Source organism: Marmota marmota, unplaced genomic scaffold, assembly GCF_001458135.2.
Source record: "Marmota marmota marmota unplaced genomic scaffold, marMar, whole genome shotgun sequence".
Classification (NCBI taxonomy): domain Eukaryota; kingdom Metazoa; phylum Chordata; class Mammalia; order Rodentia; family Sciuridae; genus Marmota; species Marmota marmota.
Window position 1 is genome coordinate 46,763,829 of NW_026000037.1, and position 23,488 is coordinate 46,787,316.

Consider the following 23,488-nt stretch of genomic DNA (forward strand, 5'->3'; position numbering starts at 1 on the left):
TTCTCCCTCTCTGTCCCTAGCATGTTCTTCTGTGGTCAGTCTGCACCTATATGTGGTGGACAGGTGAGCTCTAAATGACAAGAGTTTATGTCCTGGTTTCATGCACAAGGGAGACTATAGGCTGAAGGTTGTGCACATGCATCTAGGAGGCTGCTTCCGGTGTGGAGAATGATGTAGAAAGTGCACAATTCTTCTTGCACAACCATCTAGTTCTTGTCCTTGTTTTCACTTCTGATTTGCTAAGAGCACAGTTGGGATCTGACCTTCAGCAAGAACAGCTCTTCCTGGCAGGTGACTAGGACATTCCTTGTTTTTTTCCTGGAAGCTTGCATGATAGTCTTTGGTGCCCAGCTGTGAAAAGTGACACAGCATTTTCTGCTAAAAATGGTTAACCACACATAGAAACTCTGTGTGTGTGTGTGTGTGTGTGTGTGTGTGTGTGTGTCCACTTTGAACCTGAGCAACTTGAGTCCAGTATTCCCCTGCCAATGAGTCCTGGTTCACTTACATACAATTTGGCTGCACCCTGGAATCACCCAGGGAATTTTAAAGAATACCAATGCCTGGGTCCTTCCTTTAGAGGTTGTGATATGATGCATATGAGGTATAACTTGGGAATTAGGATTTCTTATTTTTAGAAAGTTGTCCATGGATTCTAATATGTAGCAAATTTAAAAACCACTGATAAAGAATGTTATTGCTCATATAATTTCTACTCAATGAGAATAGTAAGTATATATGTATATATTTTAATTTTAGAAACGTTTGAGGAGAAATACATTAAAAAACAGACAAAATTTCTGAGTGAGGAAATACATTAAAAAATAGACAAAATTTCTGAGTGAGGTGGTTCATGTTTGTAGTCCAATCTTAAGTAGATCATTTGAGCCCAGCAGTTCAAGACCAGCCTGGGCAATATATATATGAGACCCTGTCTCTTTAAAACTGCATGAAATGATACAATAAATCTTGATTCCTCCTTTACCCCACCAAAAGCAACCACTTTTAATATTTTCTTGCATTCTTTCTATAGTACATAAACAACAATTATTCATTTTCCCATTCTCCCTAGCATTGAACAAATAAGAGGCTCCCAGTTTTCCATTAAAGAACAATGAAAGAGCATTCTTCTATGTTATTATCTAAAGATATGTGATTCTTTTCATCACATAGACTATAAAAGTAGAATTGCTGGGTCAAAACTTAATTTGGCTAACATTTTCTGTTTTTCTTACTGAATTATCATAGCTTTGTTGATATTTGTTTTAAAGCCATTGGTCAAGTATGCTGCAAAAAAATTTTCCTGTTTCATTATTTCCCACCTAATTAGGTTACAGTGTTTTATGACTCACAGAAGTTTTTCATTTTCTGAAGTTAAATTTATATTTTTTTCCATTACAATTTATCCCATTGCATTTTTAAAAAACAGCATTATTGAAATATGATTTATATTCCTCATAACTCATCTATTTAAAGTTTATAGTTCACTGATTTTTAGTGTTTTTATAGGGGTCTGCAATCATTGCCATAGTCTAATTTTAACCAATCCCCCCCCCCCAAAAAAAAAAAAAAAAAAAAACTCAACCCTATACTCATTAGAAGTAATTTCCACATTCCTCACTACCCTTCATTTCCCTACCCCTAAGTCCTAAGCTGCTACTTTCTGTCTCTACAGATTTGCCTATCCTGGGCATTTCCTGTAAGTAGAAACATTCTGTGTGTTCTTTTGTGAGTAGCTTCTTTTACAGAACATGTTTTCTAGGTTCATCCATGTTGTAGTATGAATTAGTACTTCATCCTGTTTTTCTACCAGATAGTATTTTATTGTACGTATTTAAAATATTTTGTTTATCCCTTCTTCAGATGATGGACAATCAGATTATTTTTGGCTGTTACAAATAATGTTACTGTGAACATTTGAATATGTATTTTTATATGTACATGTTTCCATTTGTTCTTGGGTACATACCTCATAGTGGAAGCAATGGATCATATGGTAGTTCTGTGTTTAGTGTTTTACCTCTTAAGGTGTTGCCAAGTCATTTTCTAAAATAACTGCAACATTTTACATTTCCCCCAGCCACATATGCCTTTTTACTATAGCCATCCTGGTGCAGTTTTATTTAATTGTAAGGATTTTTTATATTCTGAATACAACTTCCTAATCAAATATATGATTTGCAAATATTTTCTTCCATTCTGTGGATTCTTTTTCTACTTTCTTGATAGTATTGTTTCAAGTACCAAAGTCTTTCCTTGTTATATAGTTCAATTTTGTATTATTTTGCTTGTGTCCTTATGACCTCATGTCTAAGACTATTGCCTCATCCAGTGTCACAAAAGTAAATGCCCATGTTTTCCTCCTTAGAGTTCTGTAGTTTTAGCTCTTACGTTTTATTATTTTTCAGGTGGATACCAGTTATGCTAGAACCATTTATTGAAAAGACTCTTCTGTTTCATTGCACAATCTTTGATTGACATCATTGCTGAGCCCTAAACCAGCCTTGTTGCTACACTTCCACCTTATTCATTCTCTTCCTTATGCCCTGGGTCAGAATTTTCTGCTCAGAGCTGACCCAGGGTGTGGCTTCCACCTTGTTTCATCCATCCTTCCATCTCTCCTTTGCCCTGTGTGAGGAATGACCTCCTCTTGTTGCAACACCTGTAGCACCGTGTTTTTCTCTTCCCTCTGCACAGCCCTGTATTGCCTTTCTTTGCCTTGACATTCTATGTGCAGTCTTGTCTTTGAGTCTTGTCTAGAACCCTGAAAATAGGCTCTGGTCATTCCTTCAGGATCCCACCACTTCCTTTATCCTGGTGATGGGGCATAGACACATGACTGTTAGCATGTATTCTGTACTCGTCAGCTCCATGTGACCAGTTGAAAACACTCATGGATACGTAAGCAATTTAGATTTAATGGTGCCTAGGAACACACCTTTCTCCATACCTGGAGAGTCAGGCACTTTATAATTAAGGTCCAGCTTCCCTCTCAGAGCTTTGCTGTCATCAGGCAGTGAGCAAGACTAAGTGTGTCTTAAACTGAGTTTGTTGGCAGCTTCTCATCCTTGCTCTCCTCTGCCCCTGCCACACTCGTTTTCTTGGGCTTTTCTTGGTTTTGCTGCCTGTTTTCTGCCGCCTGCAGTTAATGATGACTGGAGGTTTTATCCAGTCAGACTTTACAGCAGTGTCAGCTGCACCCTGTGGTGGTGTCAGATGGCAGCTGGAACAAACCCAGGGCCATGCTCAGAAATGCATGTTTTCTCTCAGAGAAAAATAGGTGGGGGCAGGGTCATGGTGGGAACCTCTTTTTGATCATTTCTGATTCGCAGAGAAACACAGAAGGCACAGAATCCCATGGAGGCCATTATACCTTGTATCCAACATTAATGAACATCAGATTAACGTAGAAACAGGCAGAAAGAAAAAGAGTGATGTTGTAGCTCGGATCCCCAAATTCGTTGTGAAACTCTTTGTTGTGTGTATGAGAGACTCAATAGGAAGAGCTGGCTGTGTTCCAGGCAGAGGGGCAAGAATGTGCAAAGCTATAGAAAGGGGACTTCTAGAAGGAGACTGGTAAGAAGTAGAGCACCTTACCAGAGTCTTCCTGATTCGGGCCTTGAGTGTGGAAACCAGGACGCCTCACCTGGGTAAGGGGCTTATCTAGAGTGGCAAGCAGGGCCACTCGGGGAACACTTTCTCTGAACAAGGATTCTGTGATACATAATTTAGGACATACCCTTCCCAGGAAAGGTGATTTTTTTCTCACCCCTGCCTCCACCAGCAAAGTCCTAGTTGGTGGTCCCAGGTCTTGAGTTCCCACTTTTGAAGAGCCTGAGAGAATTAATTCTCCACCATAAACCAGGAATCTTGGAGACCCTGGTTTTCCCTGAGAGAGAAGGTCCTGACAGATGCAGTCTGTCTCTCTGCCCATCTTGGGCAGGCTGGAATTGTATGTACCTCCCAGCTTGGTGGACTGGCACAGATTATACTTCCTTATCTGGGAGAGGGGTATGGTGCTTCTAAGGGGGGAGTTATGTACTTGACATGTTTGTTACCCCAAAATTTCTGTGTTGAAATCTTAGGAGGTGTGGCTTCTAGGAGGTAATTAGATTTAGGTGAGTTTATGAGGACAGAGACCTTATAATAGGATTACTGCCATTTTATATGTAGAGAAAGAGACTAGAGCTGGTTCTGCCTTAGGATCTTCCCAATGTATCTTCTTCATAAGCCTATCTCCAGACACTGGATGGGCCAGGGCCTTGAACTTGACTTCTCAGCCTTCGAACTGTGAGAAATGAATTATGTAAGCCACCTGTTGTGTGGTATTTTTGCTCTAGCATCCTGGACTGACTACAACATAGGGCAAGCAAAGACTTAAATGAGATGGAGACTGTAGCATGTCGGGCAGTTTCCTTGTAACCATCTGCCTTGGAGCCCATCTTCAGCATCCTTCATCTGACTTGATGGATTCCTCTAGTTTTGGTCTCCTCAACCCTTTATCCTCCAGTGGGATTCCACCCTCAGATCTGTGTTTTCTGGCAAGCATGTGTCGTCATGATGTGCAGCTCCGCCCTCCTGCAAGGCTTTGTTCCCTGTGAATAGGATATGGAAGCAGCATAGTGCAGCCCGTTCCACCTCTAACTCTGCCACCAACTTCTCGGCTATTCATCTTCTCTTGGTTGCACATGATTGGCTTGAAGCGATTAAAATGTTATGTATGTATAATCGCCTGCGGAGGAAGCCACCTCTCGGAACTGGAGATGTGAGTGGAAAGGTCCCAGGAAGCAGTGGTTCTTGGCAGAAAAGAGAAATGTAGGTAAAGCAAAAGGGTAGGATGCCTGGTGGCACCCAACCTTGGTGATTTGTGCAGCTCTTGTGTGCTTTCTATCAAAATGAGAGACTGTGACTCTTGAAGCTGATGGAGAATAGGTGCTCCATAGTGGTCCGGGTTCGCTCACCAAGCCATAAGAACAAAACTCCAGTAGAAGTTGAGCAGTTCTGTGGTGGTCAGAGCTGTGCATTGAGAGCAGAGACAGAGATATTCCTTATGCAGGTCATCAATAAAGCCCAGACTGTAGACCAAAGCCTTTGTGTCAGAAAGCCCTTGAATATCCCTTACGTCAGTCATAAAAGCCATGCACAGACAACACTGTCTCTGGATGGAGCAGCTGGTATTTTTCTGCCATTGAAACAGATTCTATTTTACTTGAATGAGCACCGGATGAGGTAGGTGGCTTGTACATAAGGCTACACGGTATCAGAAGTATGTACCTGTATGCCAAAATCCTGTCATGTGAGGGGCCTGTGTGGGTGAGACTGGCATGGGACTAGCAGATGAGATTGCCACAGCTGGCGGCCACTTTTCCTTCTTCTATAGAGAAGGTATAGTGGGCTGCAGGAGAGGTCGCTGTGCCCAGTCACAACCTCACCACGATGATGGAAGGAGGTGTTTGAGAAGGCAGTAAGCACTATGAACGTATCTGTCTTGGACAGTTTAATGTTTCATAGGAACTCTGGATATAGCACTGGGATACTGAGGATTTTTGATAGTTGCAAGAAAATATATTGTATGCTAGGAATCTTCTCTTGTGTCAATCAGAAAACTATTGTGCACCCCAAGCTCTATAGGAAAAATTCAATAGGGATTTTCTTTATTGGAAACATTTTACTACAATTTACAACATTTTTTTTCAGTTACAGTTTTTATTAGAGCCAGATGTGTGTGTGAGATTTGAATGAATATATATGCTCTCATGTATACATTAACATTTGAATGTATGCATGCAAGAAATTCTCAGAATAAGTGACTTATTATTAAAGGTGGCTGTGAAATTTAAGCAGACCTTATCAGTATTAAGTGAACTTGAACTACAGTGTGCCCCCCCCCCCCTTCTCTTAGTGTTTTAATGGAAAATTCTACCTGGACTATGTAGTGTTCAGAAAGACAGGCCTGAATTCAAATCCCAAGTTCCTGTCTTGGTAGCTCTGTCTTTGGAAGTTACTAAATTAACTGTTCTGATCTTTGCTGTCTCCACCTGGAAGTGAGAATTATGTCTTTGAGAGGATTACAGGGACTGTTTGTAAAGTGCCTGGCTCCTAGGATATGCTGGAGAAACACTGCTAGTGCCCCCATGTCACACCAAACTGTGTCTAACTCCTGATAAATTGCCCCTTCTGCCCTTTGTTGGCCTCATGTATTGTCCTCTTCTGATTTTAGTCTATTTCTATGACCTGAATGGAGAGTAGAGAAAGCACCACTGTTTAAATTAGGCACTTTAAACATCTTAATTGCTAATATTTAGATTTGGGTTTGTAAATGTTGATGAAACTCTGCAAAGCAAATTGTTGATATTTGGCTTTGGGTTTGTAAATTCTGGGCATAGCTTTGTGGATGAGCTGACCCATCCACAGCTTCTGTAGGAAGAGTCTCGCCAGATACTCTATTGATCTTCATCTCCTATAATGTGTGTTTTTCCCAGCCTTACACTTATTTATTCTTGTTCCTATTATACTTTTAATTCAAAGTGGTAAAGATCAACACTGAGAACACAAGTAGCCAAGTTTGGGAGCCATGTAAGAAGAAGTTCATGAGAAAACTAGCTCATACCAAAGATTTGGGGGTTTGGGGTAGGACAACCACCCAGAATTGTCTTGAGGCAGACTTGTCCTGGCTGTAAAAAGACACCTCATGATGGCCACCTGAGCCCCATAAGGTTCTCAGCCAGGGAGAAATGATACGGGCAGGCTCCATCAAGGAAAGTGTTCATTAAATAGTTTCTGAGAACTTCATATTTACTAGATTTTAGGTTTTTCTGTATGCTTTCTTTTAGTTTGTGATGTCTTGCTGAGCAATTGAAAAGTAACAGGTCCTTTTGAAGAAGGAACAAAAAAAAATCTTTACCTGTAGCCTGAAATCTGTGAGTCCCCTTGATGTATGGATCTGTTGCCTGCAGATTTCCCTGTGATACAAGGGGGAGGAAATAAAGACCCGTTGAGACTCTCATGTTTTCCCTGAAATAAGAAAGAAATATACAGAAGATCTCTCAAAAAAAATCACCATCTTTACTTGCATGTCAACACCCTTTGGTTGTTTTTGAGATTGACTTCCCTGTTTCTTCTTTTCTGTGGGAGATTAAGTCTTAGTGTCTGTGTCTTTTTTATGCTCTGAAGAGATCTCTCTCCCTAGTTCCCCAGACTTCTTGGCAGCCAAGTTGGCTGGAGGCTGTCCCAAGATCCCTTTCATCCTGAGAGGACACTGGAGGTGGAGGTGGTTTTTTTGAGGGGTGGTGATGTTTGTTTTTCCAAACGGCCTCAGAGGCACTCTGCGTTACTCAAGTCTTTCTTTTGCTCAGTGATGTCATGAGGTTCCATAAACATTTGTTTTATGTGGGTTTACTGAGCATCAGCCATATCGGGTTCTGCGCCAGAGATGAGGTGAATAAAAAGGTAAATAAATACTTGACCCTAAGCTCTGGAAACCTCCCAGTTTAGTGAGAAACATGATGAAGGTGAAGACACTGAAGTGTCTAGGAAGTGTCATGACCTCCAGAAGAACGGAGTGAGAATCTCCTGGTGGAGGCTGGGAAGGTTCCCATGTGTGTGATGCCAGGGATGGTTCTTAACGTAGTACCCCCTAGCAAACAAGAGCTTCCGGGGTCCAGTTAGGTAAGAGGCTTTCCTGTAGGGAAAGAACAGCCTTGCTGGGCACGAGGAAATGTGAGTTAGTGGGCCGGGATGGCTGGCCATCACGGGGTCTCCTGGGGTTGGGAGCATTAGTGGTGAAGATGGAAATGCATTTGGAGCCAGGAAGGGTTTTATTTATGCATTTGGCAGTGATGTCCTTTGGCTGTTTTGAAGCAGAGGCATGAAGTAGGTCTGGGTTTAAAGACATCTGCTATTTCCTACTGGCCATCGTGGAGTTGAGGAGACTGGCTGGGACTCTTGGAATGATTCAAATGAAGTACCGTGGCTTACCTGCCTGCAGTGGCAGGGGACAGTGAGTGAGGTGGGGAGTCAGAGTTTTAGTAAACTTCATCAATGCTTTAGGAAAAGGAAACTATAGGTTGTGATGATGTATTTGTACATCATTAGAGAAGGACAAAAAGGCAGAATGGATCAGGGCAGAGACTTTTTAATATAATTTTTTACAGGAAATATTTGTGTTGCAATTGGGACAGATGAACTGTCGACTGGGGGCACTGCTGCCAACTCTGCCCAACAGCCCAGAGCTCAGGAGATCTGCACCTTGGCAGAGCCTGAGCTCATCCTTTGCATGCCAGCTGGGAAGGTTGCTGAGGGTTCCAGCTTGGTTTTCTGGGTGAAGCCAGACTCAGAAAAAAAAAATTGTGCCTCATGGCTTTATATTCCCTCACTCCCAATTTAATTCTTATGGCATTTTTAAGGTAGGCAGTATTCCTGTGTTTTTGGTAAGAACTCTTAAGGTTCTGAAAGGTAAGAATATCAACCCCAGTTAGTCCCAAGATTCCAACTGATGTTCTTTCTGTTGTACCGCAAGTATAGGGACTGGTGTGATTAACCATCGTGGGGACCACTTTGACCTCCCATGTATGAAGCTCTGGGTGTTCCAAGCATTGATTATGAAGAGCACCAAAGGGTTGGTAGTACACAGCCCCAGCTCTGAAGGCTGGCCTGGCTTGAAGAGGAAGCATTTCAATAGACTCTGAGGCTGATGCTGTGAAGGTCAAGTACAATAAGGAATGAAAAGTGCCTGTTAGCTTTTGGAAATATGGTAATGACCTTTGATCAGAGCACACTTTCTCTGTCAAGGGCCAGATAACTAAATATGTTAGGTTTTTAGGGCCCTGTGGTCTCTGTTGTGACTATTTAACTCTGTCATTGTGGCACAGAGCAGCCATAGACAATACGTAAATGAATACCATGGCTGTGTTCCAGTATGTTTTATTTATAAAAACACACAGCGGTCATAGTTTACCAAAACAACCTTTGCCTTAGAGGAATAGAAACTTAGCATTTATTCAATAGTTACCATGTTCTAGACACGTTATAAATATTTTTAATCCCACGGTTTAGGTATCAACCCCTCTGCAGTTGACAGAGAGCCTAGGAGATTAGATAACTTTCCTAGAAGTTACACAGCTATTAAATGTCTGGTTGGGATTTGAATTGCTCTTATTCCAAAGCCTGAGTCATCTCCACCCAGAACAATGATGGATGATACAGAAGCCATCAAGCTTTGCACGGTCCTTCAGGTGACCTTCAGTGGAACAATGCTTTTCTGCTTCACCTGCCTCTTGTAGGGTGACTATCAAGGAGCTAAATACCTCAGTATGGAAGGTGAAGGGATTCTTCTGTATATGAAGGCACCTCTTAGTAACCATTTAAGTCTTGGGTGAACTTTGAGTTTTAATTAGGTTTTTATTTTCAAGTAGTTTTACATTTATAGAGAAGTCATAAAGAATGGTACAGAGTTCTTATATTCCATGCTCAGTTTCCCTTGGTATTAATATAGAACATTTGTATGATACACATTTGACTCAACTAATGAACCAATGTCAGTGACTACTAAAATCTATGCTTCGTTCATTTTTCTTTAGTTTTTACCTAATGTCTTCTTTAGGTTCAGGATCCCATCTATACCACCATGTTACATTTAATTGTCTCTGTAAACTCATCTTGGCTGTGACAATTTCTCAAACTTTCCTCATTTCGATGACTTTGACAGCTTTGAGGGATACTGGTCTGCTATTTTATAGGATAACCCTCTATTGGAATGGTTAGGCTGGAGTTAGGGACATAGAGGTGAAGTGCCCCTCTCATTACAACATGCTAACGGTATGTACTAGCAATGGGACTTGCCACTGTTGGGGTTAACCTTGATCCCCTAGCCACCGTAATGGTGGCCAGGTTTCTCCATGGTAGTTAACTGTTTTTTTTTTTTTTTCCTTCCCTCCCTCTCTCCATTTACTAAGGAGAGTATTATACTCTTTGGAAGGAAGTCACTATGCACAGACACATGGGGTTGGGGAGTTGTGCTCTATGTCCTCAAGAGTGGAATATCTATATAAATTGGGATTTTTTTCCTGCACCTGAGATTTGTCTGTTTCCCATTTTTATATTGGTCTATATTGAAGCTCTGATGAACTTTCAGGCTTGCACTTCGATACTCAGGACTAGGGCCTTTGTGCCCCACTTTGGTGCCTTGTTGACTTTTAAGTGTGGCTGAGGTCAGCTTTTTCAGGGGTTGAGTATTCAGTCTGTTCTATTGTCAGGCTTAAAATGGGGGCAGGAAGTTGCTGCCTCTGAGGTTTCATTCCTCAGGACAGATTGTTAGCCATATGTGTGTTACCTAAAACCTCAAAGAGAAAGCATTTCTGAACTCATGTTGCTAAGGAATGCAAACATTGTTACCTTGATGGTGAAGAACGAGGCCTGCTTCTGGATTTTGCCTGAAATTAGCATCGAAGCAGCGCCACCTTGTGGCGAACGAGCAAACATTGCATTTTAGGAGCAATTTGGCCTGACCTGTTAACATTCTGGTAACCAAAGTACTTTGTAAAAGAAAAATATTTCAAAGTCTTAAAAGAAAGGCTGCACCTCTGACTTTCTTAAACATGACATGTTTACACAAAAAATAAGCACTTCAAAATAAAACATTTTCGTTTCTTTTTAGTCGGGGGGAATATTATCTTTTGGGGGGCACAAGTGTTGGGGATGGAACCCAGAGTCTTGTGCAGATTAGGCAAGCACAGCTTGTTAACTGCTAATACATATCTGTGGATAAGCTATTTTTCTCACAGATTATTCAAATTATTTTATAATTGAGGTATATAAGCAGAACAGGTTGAAACTCTGAGTTTAGGGAGCTATTCTTCTTTGGTAGATTAAGTAGATTGGGGAGTTATTTTAATAGCTCATTTTTCTTTGTCCCTGACTGTTTTCAGATGTTTTTGCTCTCATGCCTAAGATACTTAAGTCCATGTGGAAAGGAGCCAGGTGTGTGCCAAGGTGCCATGAAGTATGGGAGCATGGGGAGGGCTGGGATGAGTGGCTGTCTATGTCCTAGAATGCTGATGTCCACTGGGGGCATCTTCAGCACCAGCAGAGATGGGGGCGTTGGTGGGATGATTTAATATGGCTTTGGTTGACTGTTGGCACGTGCTAAGCCAGATCAGCTACAGTTGGTCTAAAAAGGAAAAAAAAAAACAAAAAAACAGCCCAAGTCAGTGTGCAATTAGGAATTCTCAATGTAATCGCAATCAGCTCTTAGAGTGAGGTAAGATAAAATTGTAGTTGGTTTGACCAGTAAAACAGTCTGGCATGTTTAATGTGAAGATCCTTCCCTCTGCTGTGTCCTGTACCCAGAACAGTGGCAGGAAGTCAAACAACACTGTGGAGAAGTCACAGGGCATGGGTCTCTGCAGGGGAGAATGGTAGGTATGTTGTAAGGAGGTGGGCTGTGGCCCTGGCACTTTGTCTGGCTCCTCTCAGTGATATCATGGGTTACCTATGCCATCTGTGAGTGCAGTGTGTCCCGTTCAGACTCTAAAGAGATAATGGCTAAGCTTCCAAGTATCACTTTGCTGCTGCTCTTAATGTTTGCAAGAGGTATTTCAGATAATGGAAAGCACGTGCTTTCAAGTGCAAGCTCATCACAGCAAGGTCAGAGAGGGACATGCATCCTGAGCTCACAAGCCCAGCCTACACTCTGCCCTTGCTTTCTCTCTCTATGGCCTGTTGTGAGACTCCTGGGGATTGCTAGGGGCTATTCATGGGTGGCCCAATGTACCTCTGACCATACAAGTACAATAAAATCTTGACTTCAGAGATGGTGTCTTAGGCCAGGGTCCTGTCTCTGTGCCGGTGCTGGGGATACCCAGGAATGAGTCTACTGGAGGATGATGGTAAGTGCCTAGATGCTGGCAGTATACACACTGTGGAGGCAAAAGGACTACAGTAGTATGTAGAAGGTTCCAGAATCAGTTGAACCAGAACTACATGCTGGCTGACCTTGGACCTGGTTAGGAGCTGCAGGATTGGTCAGGACTAGTGGTGGACTTGGAGCTAAGGGAATGTGTTTTCTTTTTTCATCATCAGTTTTTACTTCTATCTTTTTTTTAGATGATATAATCTTGAGCTCCTTCCATTGAACACTTTGAAGGGAAGAGATTGATTTTACCCTGGGGAGAGACCATTTTAGCATGAGCCTTTTGATGTCTGAGACAGACATTCTGTGTACATATGATAATGAGTTTCAAATTACTTTTCAGCATATTAGAGTTAAATTTTAAAACATTTTGTTCCACATGGCTTTAAGTTCAATTTACAATTCTGTATTTATAAATTTATTTAAAGTCATTTAACATAAATTTCATTTAAAGCTAAAAATTACATTCTTAAAATTGGGACCAGAGGCTACTGTCAGCTATTCCAATATGCCACATTTTTAAAAAGTTAAAATTTCTCTACTAAATATACTCTCCGATTCTACTGGAGATGAAATGTTATTCCTAAATATAGCACAGTTGTGTCAATACTTTGGGATTACTTTATTTTAGCTCCTGTTATGAACCTAGCTTGGGTTTTAGGATGACTAGTAAGACAGATGAACTCAGGCAAGGTAAGGTTAGTGCTAGTAATTCATGTTACAGTGTTACGATTAAGTTTGGCTGCAAGTAAAGAACAGCCAACTACATAGTAGTTTAGACAAGATGAACATTTATTGCTCCCTCTGGTCAGCAGTCTGGAGGTAAGGGGAGGTAGCCTTGGTCACTTCAAGTTGTCAGGGACCCAAGCCCACATCTTGGAGCTGATCATCCATGTTTGTTTCTTGGGGCTGCTGTGGCAAGTTATCACAGCTTTGGTGGCTTAAAACAGTAGAACTCTGTTCTCCCCCAGTTCTGGAGACCAGAAGCCAAAATCAAGTGTCAGCAGGTTCCCTGGCATTTGAGGCTTTGGGTAGAATCTTTTCCTTGCCTCCGGATTGGTTGCAGTATCACTCCATTCTCTACTTTATCTTCACATTGTCACCTTTTTTCTGGGCAATGGTCTGATTTCTCTCCTTTGTCTAATAAAGATATGTGCGATGGCCTTTGGGGCCTACCTGCACAATCTAGGATGGTCCCCTCATCTCAAGGTTTTTAATTTCATCACAGCTACAGACTGTCTTTCCAAATCAAGTAGCTGCATGTTTCCGAGATGAGGTCATGGACGTATGTTTGAGACCCATTCCATCAGTCCGCCAGGTTTTTTTTTTTTTTTTTAACACAAGCTCACATTGGTAGAAGACATGGCTGCATGTCCCATTCCCTGCCAAAAGGAGTGAAAAAAAGAGCAAAATGGGACTTCTTCCAGCTGGGTCAGCTTTCTTTAAACAGTCTTCCTAAAATCCCAGCACTCACTTACCTTTCATTGGCTGTACCAGAAAACGTCTAAGGCAATGGAGTACTGGTGTATAATTTTCAAAAGGCAAAAATACAATTCATTAATCAATGAGGAAACCCATAAGATGCTAAGAACGGCTTACCTGAGAATTTCGTATTGTAGAGATTCATGTTCTCTGACAGACAAAATTAATTTGCATTGGTGAATTTTCTGTGGTTTATGGAGTTGTAAAATAGTAATTGAAAGTTAATCAAGACTGCGTACACCTTCAGAAAGATAATTAGAGCTTTTATCAAACTGTGAAGAGATGATTGATGCTGGGGCTGGCTTTTCAAGGGGTCAGAGATATTTGCCGTGGACTTGACACTTAAGGCCTTACTACAACTAGGTGTCATTAGTATCCACCCCATAACTTATTCATTCACCAATTGAAAGACATTTGGGTAGTTTCCAGTTTGGGATTACTGAATAAAGTTGCTATAAATATGTATATTCAAGTTTTTTTTTTTAAGCTTAAGTTTTCATTTCTCTTGGGTCAGTACCTAGGAATGGAATTGACAGCACGATGCAGTGTCTAACTTTATATGAAAATGCCAACTATTTTTCAAAGCGGTTGTACCATTTTGTATTCCTACAAAGCAATATGAGCATTCCAGTTGCTCTTCATCTTCACCAGCCATTTTATTATGTTTTGTTTATATTTTAACCATAAAAAAACATGGAAAATTTTTTTAGCTAATCAAAGAGGCAGGATTCTTTTTGGATTTAGTTACTTCATGCAGTATGGAACTCACTTCCTGCTTGCATGTGCACTGGTAGCCCATTGTCCAAGCTGGGCCCCGTTAATGGTCTCAGTGCAACCTAGGTAGGTTGTAACTAATATCCATGGCTAATCTTTTGACCTAATCTGATTAACCCGTAAATCCTATCCAGAGCAGCAATTCTCAGATATTTATCTGTAGAAGCAGTTGGATTCTGCATCTCTCTTGCCTGTTCCTGCCTTTGGTCTTGGCACCCTGAGCACAGGTAGAAGATTAGGTTTAGATGGATGTGACCAGATGAATACTGGTACACGTGAGACTGAGGATGGGACTGAAGAAAGTTTCAGGTACTTCCTTTTGATGTCCATTTTTCTTTGTGATGTAGGTCATGAGGCTTCCTATATAGGGTGGGGGCTGGAGTGTATGTGTATGCAGTCATAAATTTGTCCAAGGAGGACGGACTAGTCTTGACCTGGCCACAGTGGTGGAGGAGTGGGGAGCACACCTGCATAAAAATGAGCTGATGAGGGACTCAGGATTGCTCTGCCCTTGCCCTCTTGACATGGAGGACCTTCCTGGGAATTGTTGGATGGACTGGAACACATCTTTCTCTCTTGCCTCTTCTTCTATTCCCAGATCTCCTGCCTGAATTGGAAGACTGCATTAGATTAGAACAGATTTCCATAATAGCCACTATACTAAATGAATATTTGAGAAAATATATGCAAAAATTAAAATTTTTTGGAAGTGATTAGTTTATAGCAAATAAGTATAATGTATATAAAAGTAGAAAGAAACATTTTCTTATTGAAATACATATTTGTGCCCTGAGTACATAGAACTGTGCTAAGGGCTATAAAGAAGCCCCAAAGGGAGCAAGGTTCTCTTCCTCAGGTCATACTCCCTGTGTAGGAAAGGGAAGAGTAAGATGCTGCTTCCCACCTCCCAGAATTCTCTCCTAATGGTGCTGCCTCTGCTGCATCCTCCAGTGCTGCTCAGGGCTGCTGCTTCCTCTCTTGCTGCTGCTGCTCTGCCCAGTTTCTTAGCATTGGGCCATGGGCAGCTGTTTCCATCTTGTCTCGGTACTTTACTTTATCACAGGCTTCCTCAGGGTGTGGGCAAGGTCCTAAATAGCTCCCAGTCAGGCTAAATCTTTGATTTTAAAACTTGAATAGACATCAGAATCATCTGTGTTCTGGGGTGGGGCCAAGAATGTGCATGTCTGACATGTTCCAGGTGATGCTGTAGCCACTGGTCCAAGGGCCACATGTGGAGCATGACCAGTCTGAACCCTCAGGCAAAGAAAGTTCTTAAGGATCCTCATCCCTCTCTTTGGAATCAGTTACTTCATGTGGTATACAGCTCATTTCCTACTTGTGTGAGTAACAGAGGAGCCCTACCCCTTATGGGTGGTTTCCCTAGTAAGAAACCCTGAAATCACCATTCCAAGAAGGTTTCTGATCTTTGTTCCAGAAACATCTCAAAATCAAGGTTTGTGGGTTGTCCATTTTTTGGGTAACTGGTTAAAAAGAGATTGAAATAATCTGAAATGCTTGGGACCAGAAATATTTCAGATTTTGGAGCTTGTAATATTTGCATATTCATGATGAGATATCTTTGGGATATCTAAATAAAGTAGGCTAAACACAAAAAATTTGTTTCATATACCACATACACAGCCATATACACAGAACCTGAAGATAATTGTGCACGATATTTTTAGTGTACTTGCTTTTTTTTTTTTTTGTACAGAGATTGAACTTGGGGATACTCAACCACTGAGCCAATCTTCAGCCCTATTTTGTATTTTATTTAGAGACGGGGTCTCACTGAGTTGCTTGCTGCCTTGCTTTTGCTGAGGCTGGCTTTGACCTCAAGATCCTCTTGCCTCAGCCTCCCAAACTGCTGGGGTTACAGGTGGGCACCACCGTGTCCAGCTTGCACTTGCATTTTGATTGACTGATTACATAAGATCAGGTATAGAATTTGCTTATGACATCATTTCTGTGCTGCAAAAATCCAGATTTTGGAATAGTTTTAATTTTGCATTTTTGGATTAGAGATGCTCGATGTATGATTTTTACAAACCTAATGAAACCAGTTTCAGGTATTATATTCTTTATGGGAAACTATAATTACTACCAAAAGTTACAGGAGGTAAGGGCCAGAGGCTTCCTCCTTATTGACTCACTACCAGGTATGAATGAGAAAAATGCTTAGCCTGAGTTCGCCCATATGGAGCTTTATCAGACTGCCACCCTGCGGCCACACAACCTGCTCCATGTGCCTGGTGAAGTCCCAGCTCCATCCTTTTCAGGGATGAGTGCTCTGAAAGCACCTTGCATCCAGTGTTTACCTGTAGTACCTAGGACAGTCTTGCAGTGTGTTAGTGTTCTATTGCTGCCCTAAGAAACTGCTACAAATGTATCAGTTTAAAACAAATTTATTATCTCAAAATTCTCTACAAGTTCAGGCATGATGTGGTACAGCTAGCTCTTTGTTCCGAGTTTCACAAGGCCAAAGTCAAGATGGAAGCCAGGTTGCATTCCTTTAAGGTTCAGTGGAAGGGACACTTCCAAATCAGTCAAGTGGGCAGAATTGAGGTCCATGGTACTGTAGAATTAAGGTCACTTTCTCCTTATTGGCCATTGGCTGGGGATCAGTCTCAGTTTTTAGAGACTGTCTGCATTCCTTAGTTTGTGGCTTTTTTTCCTTCAGCTTCAAAGCCAGCAGGGTGTCCAGTCCAGAAGGGTGCAGAATCCTCGCCATTTGAATCTCTCTTCCCTCCCCCTTCTACCTTCTCTCTCCTTTGCCTGACTTCTGCTTTTAAGGGTTCATAAATTACATTGGACACCCCCTGATAATTCAGGATAATTTTATTTTAAGGGCAGCTAATCAGTAACCTCAAGTCTTAATTCCATTTGCAGAATCCCTTCCCAGCAGTACTGAGATTTTTGATTCAGTATTGAGGGGACCAGAATCTTAGAGTGACATCCTCAGATTCTGCCTGAGGCAGGCAGAATATTCTGGTTATCCTGCCATTTTTCATCAGGGACCTAAGTATTCCCAGGAATCAGAGATTGGCCCTGCCAGTTTGCTTATCAAGGCTCAGGCACTATTCCTACTTATAGCTCTATATTCCTGAGGGTCTGCCAGATTTTTAAACTGATTAATACAAAAGTCATAGCATGTTTGTGACATTTCTAGCCAATTCCTTTACCAATCACAGATACCATTAATTTCACCACTGAAGACAAATTTTCAGCAACCATAATGTTAACTAACAAAATTAGTAATTTAATTTAAAAGCCCATTTCTGACCTAAAATATGCTAATTAATGTAACTGCTTTTAGTTGGTGGCAAGGACAACTGACTGGCTGGCTTATAGCAATCTCTCTTTCTCTTTCTCTCTTTTTTTCTCTGTCTTTGGTGCTGGGGATTGAACTTATGGGTGCTCTACCACTGAACTATATCCCTAGTCTTTTTTTTGAGGGGGCGGGGTAGTGGGGATTGGACTCAGGGTCACTTGACCACTGAGCCACATCTCCAGTCCTATTTTGTATTTTATTTAGAGACAGGGTCTCACTGAGTTGCTTAGCGCCTCACTTTTGCCGAGGGTAGTTTTGAACTCCGGATCCTCCTGCCTCGCCTCCCGAGCCGCTGGGATTACAGGCATGTGTCACCACACCTGGGCCCACTCTGTTTTATTTCATATTTTGATATAGGGTCACTATGTTATGGAGGCTAAATTTGAACATGTGATTTTTCTACATTGGCTCTTGAGTTGCTGAAATTACAGGCCAGCACCACCACACCCGGCTTGCAGCACCATCTGATCAATATCTCCTTTTGATCAAAAGCAAGTTAACAACTCCTGGAATCAGTATTCCAGATTAAGACAGCTAATCACCTTTAGGCAGTATATTAAAGCTACCGACATAAATTTATATCACACTGGTTATAAGGAGTTGTTTTGAGATAAACTTCACTTGTATTAAAATTTTTTTCCTTATTCATTGAATTCTTCTGGAGAACTGGGCTATGTCTTTGGGTCTTACTGGCATGTGATGGAGAGATCTGTGAAGTAAATAAGTGAATTAATGCATTTCCTTGTTTTAATGGATAATCAACCAATTTAGGTACTGTATAGGAACAGCATGACATAAAACTGCATTGAAAGAAAATGGAAAAATGACTCGTTAGTATTGTACTCATAATACCATAAATATGTCGACTACCGAAAGACTTGAAAATCTTTGTCCACATCTACGTGGCAGTGCCTTGTTGAGGGAAGCGTGGCACCCCTGGATGCACTGTTTCCCGCTGGGCTGAAGCGCAATAATGACAATGCATGTTGCATCCTCATCGGGGCCTTGTGCACTGTGTGAATGATCAAAGGCTGTTCACCCTCCCCAGTGGACTTCTCAAAATAAAGCATTTGAAATAAGTAAAAGGCTTGTGGAGTGGTGTCAGGTAACTTTTGTATTTCATTCACCATGAGCACCTGTGGTTTTTCTTTCCCTTCTGTTTTTTGTCCCTAGAATTTTGGTTTTAGTTTCCCCAGGTCTCCCCTGTCTTTGGGTGTGGGTGAGGTCACAGTAGTTACCACTGTGTACTGACTGGTTGCCCTTCCCTCCTTGCACAACCCCAGGCCCTTGTGAGAGTGCTTCTGGAAATTTCTGGATGTCCTAAGGTGGTACATCTGCTGGGGCAGCCAGCACACTTCTCTCCCGATGCCCTGTGTCAGCACCCAGTACCCTAGGTGTTTTGGGACAGAGGACTAATGCTGCCTTTGTCCCTCCCTGAAGTAGAGAGAGCCAGCTTAAGCAGCATTTTTGGTTTTTATTTACAGCCCCTGCTTCTTATAGGAGAAATCCAAGTAATAGATACTGTGCTGTGCCTGAAATTGCTCTCTTCTCTGGCCAAGGCTTTCCAACTGGGTTGATTCCTTGTCATGGCCCCTCCTTCTCTCAGAATGATTCCTCCTAAGAGGCTGTCACCCCTAATAGTTTGCATCTGTGGGCAGTCCACCAGTTCTCCAGGCCTGAAGCCTTAATTAAGCCAGGTCTTCCCTGAATCAGTCCAAAATTATATGTCTTCCTAACACACATTCTCTTTTGGGTTGCAGTAGGGAGAGGAGTCAGACTTTAGAAGCTCTGTCTGGATATCTTGCTCTAAAAATCTAAGACTCAACCCAGAATGGTGGCATATGTCCATAATCCCAGTTACTCAGGAGGCAGAGACAGGAGGATTGCAAATTTGAGGCCAACTGGAAAACCAGACCCTGTCTCAAAATAAAAAAGGCTGGGGATGTAGCTCAGTGGTAGAGCCTTTGTCAAGCATGCATGAAGCCCTGGTTTGATCCCCAGCACTGAATTAAAAATAAGATAAATTTTTTAAAAATCCAAGTCTCTGATCTGCTAGTTATTACAGTTTAGCATTTGGAATTGGCTATTAAATGACATTTGCTTTAGAGGTAAAGATTTCCCTCTCCCCAAAATCCTTACTCCTTTCCTTTTCTTCATCTTCTCAACATTTTTCAATGTGAAATGAAAACCTAGACCAGAAAAAAATTGACAGGAACCTTTACTGTGAAAGTTCAACATACTAAAATATCCCTAAAATGATTAATAACCTAAAGCATCACTTTTCATAATTTCTAGATGGGTGAAAAATGTAAGATCTACTTTAAATGCTGTAAGTAGCCTGAGGTATTCTGTATCCCAAATGTTGCATGTATATGTATAATTATTTTTAACTGAAACACTCAGAAATGAAAAGTAACCCCTGCCCTTCTTTCACTCATTGCCTGGAGATAAAGCCCAGTTTGGTTTTTCCTTACTATCCCCCTTTTAAAAAATATTCCTTATATGGCAGTTTCTAAGCAGTAGAATAGCTGTGTGATTAAAATGTCAAAAACAGTAAGAAAACTGGCCGCTGGGGAAAATGTATTTGGAGATTTACGTAAAGACAGAATCCTGAATGGAGAGTGCTCAGCCTTCAAGGTTGCAGAACAACGATTAAGGGCAGATTCTGGCCCCTTCCTTCCAAATGGACACCTGGCCCTTTTTTGTGATTGAAGGAGTGACAGCAGCTGTTCCTTTGCAAACGGCCTCTTGGTACCTGCAGGTTTATAGGTTTATGGCTGTTAAACATTTCTTTCTTTCTTTTTTTTTTTTTAGTACATTTTTTTGTTCCTTTGAATTTTGAGAGCCCCCTTCCCCTGTATCACATAGTGTAGAATTGGTCGTGGGGACTCAGGAATTGAGATGAAGAGAGGGATCTGGGGTAACATGAAGTGGTTTTAATTTATAATTAAGAACAACCCTTATTTATATAGCCTCATCATCTGGGCAAGGCTCTGGCCATGGCCACCAGACCCCTCTGACCTGCCAGGAGGGTGGTTAGTGTGGTCTTCCTTAGAGGCCATTCTTTCTACTAGAGTATGGTCCTGGCCCTACTTCAGTGTAGTAAGGCTCCCAGGAGGCCGGTGCACAGGACAGCTGGGAAAGCTGCTTGACGCAATGCCCTTGAGGGTCAGCTGCCCAGGAGTACTGGGAGGTGAGGCATCAGCAAGGGAAACACATCTGCTCACCCTCATACCTGGAAGTCTTGTCTTGTTCTTGTCTTAAAACCTAGGGAGTAGCAAGAATATATGCTTTCTGGGCAGTGATTCTACGTATTCTGTTCAGTTTAGTATGGAAAACAAGTGGGGTTTCCTTTTTCTGTTTTGTTTTTGGTGGTTGTTTGCTTGCAGTGCTAGAGATTAACCCCGGGGGGCCTTTCACATGCCAGTCAAGGTGCTGTACCACTAAACTAGATCCCCAGCGCCCACCTAACCCCTTCTTAAGTTTGTTTTTTGTTTGTGCATATATAATCTTTTCTCTTTCTGCTGGGGATGGAACCCAGGGCCTCATGTATGCTCATCGGGTACTCTACCACTGAGCTACACCCCCAGCCCTTGATACTGGTGGTTATCAGTGAGGAGTCCTGCTTCCTCACATGTGGAAGTTTGAACATTAGAGAAGCATGTCGAGGCAAGCATATAAAGCAGGGTTTATTTTAAAAGGGGTAACACAGACTTCTCCCCGGAGGGAGAAGGGTGTCATAGATGGTATCCTGGTATTCCAAGAAGCAAGATGTTCTGCCCTTTTTATATGCCCCAGGCTTCCTTTGTTCTCCTGCCCTCTTCCTCTTATCTTTCTCCTTCCTGTGTCTGTGACTAGGCCCAGGAACGCTTGGTGGGATGGCCAGAAGGTGGGAATCAGGTGGGCTGAAGGGGGAAGGGCAGGATGGAGCAGCCCAGGACACATTAATTAACAACCTATGGCTCGCTGTAGGGAGGGGACAGTTTACCCTGGCAACAGGCCTGGAGCAGGGGCAGGTTCTTGATATGGGTGGAGGAAGAGCTCTGAAGGAATTAACATTTCAGTCCTTCAGAGGACAATCTCCAACTTCTCTGATTCACTCAAATTGGCCTCCTTTATCAACCTGACTCTATTTACCTATCTATGCTGACTGCCTGTCTAATTCTGGCTTCACCCTAATTCGGAAAATTTAATCTCATAACTCTTGGTTTATATAAACAGGGGAAATTATTTTACTTTAAAGTAGCTTATGCTAAGGGATGAATTTTGGTTTTTTGTTTGTTAATAAACAAAAAGCTGTGTGTGGAAGGGTGTTAGTACTTTTCCTTGAGTAAGGGAGTTTAGAGGAGAAGGGCTTTTCAGTTTGGGTCTCTGTTGATTAGCAGTGTAGCTGCTTCATTTAGGGGGATTTTTTTTTTTTTTTGTATGGGTGGTACAAGAATCAATATCACTGTGGTTTGGTGGATGGCCATTTAAGTGTCAGATCAGCACCTGGTTGATGGCATTGGGTCCTAACTGCTGTGGCCTCCGGTGTACTCACTCTGCAGCTGCAGCCTGCTCTGCTGGCCACATCCTGGACTCTGCATGTCCCTCGTCACAGTATACCCTTGTGTAGCAGATACAGTACCACTTTTCTTTCTGAGAAATGTTTCTTCTTTTTTTTTTTCTGACTCTTCAGAGTCCCTATTTGAATCTCTTTCCATTACTGTCATGCTGTCTTTCCCAGTTAGGGCCTATCTGGAGATCCTTGGCTCCACATTTGTCTGTAAGTATAGTGTACTAAAAAGCTGATTGAGTGGGGTGTGTGTGTAGGAGATAGACCATGCTATAGCTCGGCTGTCAGGGGTCTGCCATTTCTTTTTCTTTTTTTGGGGGGGGTCCATGTGATCATTGACAGATCTGTTCTCTTGCTGTATTTCCCCAGAGGGGAATCCTCCAGTCTCTTCCAACCTTGTTGTATAAACTCGACTGTCTGTTCCCACAGCTGTGTGGGCAGCAGGGGGATGCAAGCATCTTGGGTGGGCCCACCAGCCTGTGCACAGAGTTTTTGTTAATCCTACTTTTCCAGTTTAGTTCTTGAGTCTTCAGGGTCTTAAAATTCAGCCTTTCCGAAGAATAAACTCAGCCTCTGGGATGACAGCACAAATGCTCTTGTCTTGGGAAGAGACTGGGGGGGTCTGACTTTTCCTTTAATACATTGGCCTAGCCTGTAGGCCTTCATAGGGCCCCAGGCCTGCGCCAGCCCCCAGCACTGCTTCCCCAGCACGCAGCTTTTGTGCTTTGCTCAGTCCCCTACTCCTTGGCAATCTGCTTCCCACTTTCAGAGGTCTGTTTCTTGCCTGTGGCCATCTTCTTTTTCCACCAGTCTCTCTTAAATCCCTTTATTGCAGCTTCAGTGGTGGTTCAGGAGGGAGCAGAGAGGCAAACTAGCGTTCATCTGCTCTGTTTCATGCAAAGTATGCACAGATTCTCTAATGAGCAGTAGGGGAGAGGGGAGAATAAAACCTCTATGGCTATAAATTTATCTTGTTTTATAGCATTTTAGGTTCAGCTCTTGGTGAAAAGCAATTTAAATAAAAGGTTCAAGTTGGAGAAGAGTTGTTTATATTCACTTCATAATATTTCAACTCCTAGTAAATGTTAGGGGGAGATTGGAGACAAGTAGGATGGAGAAAAGATTTGCTTGCCTAAACAGCTGGGATCTTTGGATGACTGGGTGGTGGAAGGTTCCAGGGCTCTGGGTTTTTCTGGAATTGTATGTTTAATCTAGATTTCGTAGTGTTTTAAGTGCTGAGTTGGGGTTTATTGAGTGGACTTCAAAACTGCACAGACCAGAATTTGAATTCCTTCCTGCTTTGCTATATGTGGGCCTTGAGCAAATTGTTGAACTTGTTCAAACCTCAATTTCCTGACCTAAAAATGGGGGAAATTATGCTCTTCTCCCAAAGTTACTAGGAATGAATGGAAAAATGCATTTAAGTGCTGGGCCTTGT

The 23,488-nt window shown here is 42.1% G+C and overlaps 1 protein-coding gene across 24 annotated transcripts in view; it reads left to right on the forward strand.

Annotated features, from left to right (window-relative positions):
* The window catches only part of Tanc1 (tetratricopeptide repeat, ankyrin repeat and coiled-coil containing 1), a 231,962-nt gene that overhangs the window by 115,121 nt on the left and 93,353 nt on the right, over window positions 1-23,488 (forward strand). Inside the window, exon 1 of one of the 24 annotated variants that reach the window (XM_048812326.1) lies at window positions 1,862-11,885. The exons of the other annotated variants lie outside the window; for them this stretch is intronic. Within the exon in view, the coding sequence (XP_048668283.1) occupies window positions 11,864-11,885 (22 nt within the window). The 5' untranslated portion in view covers window positions 1,862-11,863. Of the gene's footprint in view, window positions 1-1,861; window positions 11,886-23,488 lie in introns of those variants that run through there. 24 annotated transcript variants of the gene reach the window in all.